General features: G+C 39.0%; 1 protein-coding gene across 2 annotated transcripts in view; it reads left to right on the forward strand.

Annotated features, from left to right (window-relative positions):
• The window catches only part of Phka1 (phosphorylase kinase regulatory subunit alpha 1), a 195,553-nt gene that overhangs the window by 131,746 nt on the left and 55,845 nt on the right, over positions 1 to 7,962 (forward strand). Inside the window, exons 17-20 of one of the 2 annotated variants that reach the window (XM_008855548.3) lie at positions 1,483 to 1,561; positions 3,259 to 3,425; positions 6,018 to 6,194; positions 7,641 to 7,732. In XM_008855548.3, the coding sequence (XP_008853770.1) occupies positions 1,483 to 1,561; positions 3,259 to 3,425; positions 6,018 to 6,194; positions 7,641 to 7,732 (515 nt within the window). The remainder of the gene's footprint in view (positions 1 to 1,482; positions 1,562 to 3,258; positions 3,426 to 6,017; positions 6,195 to 7,640; positions 7,733 to 7,962) is intronic. The other variant, XM_029557441.1, reaches the window with a different exon arrangement.

Genomic DNA, 7,962 nt, shown 5'->3' on the forward strand with positions numbered 1-7,962 from the left:
TCTTTTGATTTTATATTGGAGTGGCTGGATTGCTTTTGTCTTCAGGAGTTCCCACAGAGGCCCAATTCAGATGAGGGCCAGACATTTTCAGGCTTTCTCCTAAGGTCCGAATCCCTCCAGGAACGATTTTGGCCTCAGGAATTTGGGGGTTGGACTGGCCTGGGACCCTGGCCCAGGAAAGATGCTGGTGTAGGGCAGCTGGTTGGCGTTGCCACCCAGAGATGCAAAGGCATATGGGGCAGGAAGAGGCCCCAAGGACTCCTGGGGACTGCACTGAGGAGCTGTGTTGGTCTGGATGCAAAGGATCAGGAAGAGGAAAGGTCTGCCCCCAGGTCCCAGAAAGAGGCTGGGGGGTGGTGCAGGCCCAGGGAAGCAGAGGGAGGTGAGGGCGGGGCCAGGCCAAGAAGCAGTGCTCCTGGGGCCCAGAGAAGGCTCTATGTTTGTGTGGATGAAAAGGCTCAGGAAGCAGTATTGGTTCCCCAGGCGTCTGGGGCCCCAAGACAAGGAATGGGGCAGGACTCAAACTAGGAGAGACTGGTGGGGGAGATGGGAGGGTGAATGAGGGTGGGAGAGTCAATGCTTGGAGGGTGCGATGGACTTACCCCAGAGAGAGGCCTGCGAGTAGGAGAGAGGCCTGTCGGTGGTGCAGGCCCAGGGAAGCAGAGGGAGGTCTCTGTAAATGTTTTTATTGTGTGTCTTCTTTGCCCTAACAGTTGTACTTAAAAATGTAACCTAAGAGCCGAGTGTGGTGGTCCACGTGTATAGTCCCAGCACTTGGGAGGTAGAAGCAGGCAGATCTCTGTGAGTTCAAGGCCAGCCTGGTCTACATAGTGAGTTCCAGGACAGCTGGCGCTACAGGGAGCCCCTGCTTCAAAAAGACAAAAAAAATGTAACCTAAGGATAGAATAGACTGTTGCATAAAGAGGTAGTTACAATGATCTACATTATAGTTCTGATTATAATTAAAGCTGTCTAAATGCCTGCTATGGATTCACTTTTAGCTGATAGAAAGGCCAAGTTGGAAAAGGAAGATCACAAGAGTATGTGCAGTATGATCAGTTTCACATAAAATCAGATTATTACCCTTCTAAAACATGTTATACCTATACACACATATATAAGCTGAGGCTCATTATTAGAGATACCATATATGAAAAAATTATCTCACTACATGTTGTATAATATTTGATAAGTAGTTGATGCTGTTATTGTTAATAAGCAGCAATTATTAAACACTCTGCTGTGAGGTACTGTGCTCAGTACTTGTGATGAAGAAGATAATACCTTTGGGGATCTTAATCCTTGCCATTTGCCCATTCTGCTCTTGTTGGTTCTCAGATTAATTGTTAAAACACAGGATTGTCAATAAGGAGTGTGTCGTTTGTGCTACTACCACCAGAATATTGGTTTGAGAGATTCCCCCCCCCCATACTTCAAAGCTAAAGCCACAGAGACTGTTTTTTTAATTCTCTCCATTTTAAGATGAAGATGGAACCAGCTTGAATTCAAGTATCTTTGCAGCACTCAGAAAAATGCAAGATGGATATTTTGGCGGAGCAAGGTAAGTGACCTATACCCTGAATCAGGGGAGATGCAGCATAGAGCTGGGGAAATGGGAAGGAGGCCTCAACATTAGCAGAGGAACTATTGGCAGCTGATCACTGCTCGGTGACAGACAGTTGATCTTCTTTAAGGGCGACACTCTAGAGACACTGAATGAACAGGCTCCAGAGGATGAACGTGCACTAAGGGATATCTAGGTACAACAAACTTAATAGTCCTTACCATGGATGACAGAATGCATGAATCCAGTGGAGGGAGCTGGGAGGGGGGTTCAGGTAGGGGAGGGGGGCATAAATATAAGGATGCATTGTATGAAATGCACAAGAATTCAATTAAAAATATATATATTAAAAAAAGAAATTCAAGAGTTTAAAACTAAAAAAGGGAAAAAAACAAGAATGGCTGAGCCCTGCTTGTAATATAAGAAAGTGAAACTTACATTCAAAATAGATACTAAAACAACATAAAATCATAAGACTTCACTGCAGTCCTTCTCGGATATCATATCAGGAGGGTCATCACATTATGAGTGATATAATAATCTTGATCACTTGGTTTAAGTGGGGTTTGCCAAGTTTTTTCATATCCTTTCCCAAACAGTCTTTGAACAAATGGTATTAGCTTACATCGATTCTTGTGTGGAAGAAATATTACTAATTGAGTCATAAAATAGCCACCTAGAAATTTTTATACCTGTACACATACATATAAGCCAAGGCTCATTATGATAGAAGTATTTGTATCTGTCTGTCTACATTCATTAATTGGAATCTTGTGTATAAAATTATCTCATTTTGTAGTTTGTATTGACATATATTCATGGAGGGAGTCTTATTTTATCCAATATATCATGACCTGTTCCTGTCATTATTTATTTCATTTTTCAAACTATCCAAGTTCTGGCTTCTTTAGAAAATTAGTGTTACCAATTTTCTATTTTGAGTTTTATGATCAGCTTATTAAGTAGGAAAATATATGTCTTAATTTTTTTTGGTCTTTTTGAGACAGGGTCTTCCTGTAGCCCCAGCTTGCCTGGAACTCGCTATGTAGACCAGGTTGGCCTTGAACTCACAGAGATTCTCTTGCCTCTGCCTCCCAAGTGCTGGAACCAAAGGTGTGCACCACCATGCCTGGCATGGCTTCATTTAATGAATTATAATGTATAAAATTTTCAAGAACCATCTTTTGTGTTCAAAATAGTCTTTTGATGGTATTTTTAAATGATGTGATAGATTTGCTGTGGTTTATCTTCATTGTCCATAAGCATCTCTAATAGCTAATGCAAATTTTTACCAGACACTGTTGTAGTCAATGACATAGCATACGGCAGTGGAAGAGAGCAGAAGTAATTGGTTGGAGGATTGTCAAGCCATGATTGAAGACTTTCTTTAAAAAATCCTCTAACCATTTAAACTGAACATTATGCCCAGGAATGAATGCTGTGAAATTTCACTCTTACAAAATTTATACTACTTGTGAGTATTAGTAATTCTCCAACGTGGTTAAAATATGCTAGGTATCCCTTTATCAATAAGATTGTGGCATATTTATTTATTTATGATCTGAGGAATTGAGCAAAGGGACTTGTACATGCTAGGCAGGTACTTTTCTAACTAAGTTGCACTTGTAAAATTATGTTATTTTTGGAAGGATAGCCTCTGATTTTCTGTTTTCTATTTACTCTCTAATTGTAAGGATTCAAACAGGTAAATTGTCAGAGTTTTTGACAACATCTTGCTGTACACACTTAAGCTTCATGGACCCAGGACCTGAGGGTAAGCTGTACAGCGAAGATTATGATGAAGACTACGATGAGCTGGAATCTAGCAACTGGATAGATGGCTATGATTCAACCAGTAATGGTAAGGAAGCTGACTAGCAGGACAAGAATACAAACTACTGTTTAGCTTCATCATTAATAGCTTACGCTGCCAAGTCTCACAGTGTACCATCCTCACTCCTCTTTAATACATCTAGATTTTTACTTCAGTTTGGCCTCACTTTTCTTCCCTCTACTTAGCTTTGGTTTATGGCCTAACATTCCTGTGGTGACTGTGTAATGTGGAGTTGGACTGTGCCTTACTAAGGTTAGGGAAGACTTCATCTTGAGCATTTGAAGTGGCCGGTAATGTGAAATGGGAAGAGGTAGTGGTGAGTAAAAGATACTCAATTATGTAGTTTAAAACATCTTACACACATTACTTTTGGCATTAAAAATCAGAAAATATGAAATGTATTGAGAGTTATATTTAAACTTTCACTTAATTCAAGTTATTTTATGTTATGTATTAGAGGGATGTATCAATATCCCTGAGGAGGTCTGTGTAGTTTGGTAAAGCCTATTCAGAATACCTGTTCCTTTTGTGTAACAAACTAGACAACGTAATAAATGGCAAGAATATACAGATGATACTGTGAGAAAGCATTTTGAGAGCATGAATTAAAAATGGCTGAGAAACACTACCTGTAGCACAAAAGTACTGACCTTTTCAAGACAAGAATATATTGTTTGACTCTTGAAAAGAGAGGGGTCTGGCCAGACGTGGTGGCACATACCTTTAATCCCAGCACTCAGGAGGCAGAGCCTGTGGATCTCTGTGAGTTTGAGGCAGCCTGGTCTACATAGGGAGTTTCAGGCCAGCTGGGGCTACAGGGAGACCCTGTCTCAAAAAAAGTCCAAAAAAATTAGAGAAGGGTCAATAAGAAAGAATTATTCTTCTATCTAAATCTTGGTGGACCTATTTTCACTGTCTGCATCTTTGACTGTTAGATTATATCTTAAGGTACCAACAAGCATAATCTCATATATAATAAGACAGTACATTAGTAATCCAAAGTAGTATTTCCTTATTTGAGCTTAACATTTACTCTGTTCATCTTCACTCACTCAGTATTTCTTTCTGCAAGTTATGAAATAGTTTGAATTTCTTCATCAGAAAAATACATTAAGTACATGTCTATTTACCGTTACCAGTGATAATTGAAGTCATTAATTATATGTCTCAGCATAAAATATTTTGAAAGTTAATGAAAGTTAATCTCATGATTGAGATTGTTTGGTATTCCATGGATAGTTACAGTTTCTATTAGTATCATATACTCCCTTGAGTTGCTTTCTAAAATATCTCTTTTAATAATATATGTTATTAGATTCAATCTCTGGATTTATTCATCAGTGGTCTAACAATGGACTTGTTGATGGTTCACTAGCCCCCTAAGGGTACAAAGAGCTTTTCTCTATATTGATAACCCTCCACGTAAGTGTCTAGATTATGTTCAATGTTAAAATCTTTGTCATTGGGATGTCATTGAATATGAGTTCTGATCTTAGAGCTCCACCAGTTCCCATTAGTCACACTGGAGCACAGAACGACTTCTGGAGGGGCCACTGGTTGTCCAGGAACAGATGATCATGACTGACTTAGCTGACTTTGATGCTGATCCCAGCACTGTTCTTTTCTAATTGTAAAACATTATGAATGTTCATGTTAAAGTGTGAAGCTTCCATTATCTGTATTCAGAGATTATTATAGGGCATATACAGCCTTTTGACATTGTGACTTGATGTCGTCATCTACAAAGCTTATGCTTAAGAACCATGTGATGGAGTTAATTTTTAAAAATCTGATAATGTTTTGAGTGAGTCTGTGATTTGTATTAGGCCTCATTGATAGCTATCCTTGGTTGTATGTGGTCTACAGGCCATGGGCTGAACATGCCTATAAGATGTATGGCAGGAGGAACCTCAAGAAAATAGTTCGGAACTGTGTATATCATTTTCACAACTCTTAGCACCTAGACACTAGATAACAAACACATACTTGGTTAATAAATGAATGAAGTGACTAAATGGTTATTTATAGCCAATAGTCCTCTCTTTAACAATTTTACATGAAGATCCTTTTTTCTTATTAATTGTAATTAATGTTTGTTAAAATCTGTTAAAAATGAAACGCAGTATTTGGTGGAAGATTTTGGACCATCCCTGGCCTTTCTTCACAAAAGCTTCCTCTTACTAGTGGGACCTGAAAGAGCCTGTGCTGCTCTTTTTTCACCATTATCCCTCTTCTGCTGTCATTTCCATCACACACACACACACACACACACACACACACACAGCACAGCACAGCACACACAAAGCACACATGTACATGTACAGATTATGAAATACTTGTTTTACTTGTTCTAGAATAAGCTCATATAGCTTTCAGTAACCTTATCTGTTTCTCAGGAAATTAAGAGCAGATGGATCCTGGCAAGTGGCCATAATCTCTAAATATTAATCTATGGGGTTATATAATGATCATAAGCTTTTTCCCCCATGAGGCAAGAATAGCCTACTTCTGATACCTTGTTTTGGGTACAAGAGCCACTTGTTCTGATTGTTGGGGTAGATTTTGAAGTAACTAACATGTTCATTTTTGTCTCTTCCCCTTCCCCAACTAACCTTGCAGCTCGCTGTGGTGATGAAGTTGTTTGTTATTTAGATCACCTTTTGGCACACACTGCCCCCCATCCTAAACTAGCTCCTACCTCACAGAAGGGAGGGGTAAATCGATTCCGAGCTGCTGTGCAAACAACCTGCGACTTAATGTCCTTGGTGACCAAGGCCAAGGAGCTGCATGTACAGAGTGAGTAATGCCATGACTCCCTAGAGTCAGGCGTAGGAGGACAAGAAGCCCAAGATGAGGGTGGAGCACTGATGACATCGTAAGCAGGAACTGTTTTGTTTGCTGCTTTGTTCCCAGCATCTTGGGCAACACCTAGAACAAAGTAGGCATCGAGTACTTGTGAAATGAATGAATTGAATATGGTCTTGCTATGGATACTGTTGTGTAGTCTCATTTAGCCAAGAACACAGTAAGAGAGGACAAGAGAGCATATTCAATTTTAATACAGAAGTAAAAATAAAAAGGGCTTTCTCATTAGGAAAAAATACTTCTTTGGGAATAATTTTGTTTAAAGAGAAAGCATTGCAAAAATCTTGCAGAATATCTGAGAGACAGAGAGACTGACTGACTCCTTTTAGGCTACAACTGGTTTCCCCTTAAGCCAGTTATAGCAGTGCAGCGAACTGTTCTAGCCATGCAGGCAGCAAATGTAACAGTGATTCTTCACGGCATTGCCACTCTCCCCCGATGACCAGTACTTCCTGTACGAATGTTTGCAGTGGAGGATATCTTCTGTACATTGCAAGAGTGCTCATGGTTTCTGAGACTATTCGATGTCTCTGTGATAGCTATATATGAAGGGACAGAGGGGATCCTGGGCCACACCTAAATGACCTGAATGTTCCATTATACAGATGACGAGAATGATTGCAATGCATGCTCTTGCAACCTAAAACTTATTGACCATTACTAATCAAAGATACTAAATGTGAGCACTAGGGAATTGTTTAACATTTATAATAGGGAAAAGCTTAGCATATCCAAATGCTGTGCTCCTAGATAAAGGACTGACACAAGGACCTGAATTTTATTAAAGCTGCGTTTACCAATTGTGAATCAGGAAACGAGCTTAATTCCCAGCTCTGCTACATACTTGCTTGAGCTCTGTATCATCTCTCTGTAACTGTAAACAGTGAAAATGGCATTCTCTCCTTAGAGGTTATGCTAAGTATTTCAACAATGCAAGTAGATCTTAAGATTATCTCAAAGTTGACCAACTTCTACTTGTTTTTTGATTCCACAGATAGACTCATCTAGGCATAACCACTATCCCCCTAGGAAAGTCCAGAAAAATAAAACACAACCAGGTCCTTTCTGTTACATGTTTTGTTATATGAAAATGTCAGTAATAGCACCATTGTGATACTGACATACTAGTAAATGTAATATCTTATATGTCCAACTGATGGTGCAATTATAGATAAACAATTCAAAATACATTTATTGATTAATTAGATTTAAATTATCTAATATCTGTTTATTTTTATTGATATCAATAAAGGAAAATTCACCATTCTTGTTCTATGAAGAGCTGACCCATGTGTTACCTCATTGATGAAGTCAACCATGCATTTTCTTAGTCTCCTAATTATCCTAAATTTTTCCATAAATGTCAATTTCTTACAGATGTTCACATGTATCTTCCTACAAAGTTATTTCAGTCTTCTCGTCCTTCATTCAACTTACTTGACTCACCTCAATCTCCACAGGATAACCAGGTAAACATGCACATATTTCTATGAGCTTTTTGCAGAACTGCCATCCTTAAGGAAAATAATAGAGTTAGTCACTATGGTCTCTGGTTGTATACAAAACACTATCCTACTGAAGATGCATGTCTTTCTCAGTTTACTCTAGACTAGGCATGATTTTCTACTTAGACTTTGAGAAAACTACTGTGCTCTGTCATATGTTTTGTTGGTTTCATTGTTTTGGCTTTGCATTTCAT

This window comes from Nannospalax galili, unplaced genomic scaffold (genome assembly GCF_000622305.1).
Source record: "Nannospalax galili isolate Female #2095 unplaced genomic scaffold, S.galili_v1.0 scaffold747, whole genome shotgun sequence".
NCBI classification, from domain to species: Eukaryota; Metazoa; Chordata; class Mammalia; order Rodentia; family Spalacidae; genus Nannospalax; species Nannospalax galili.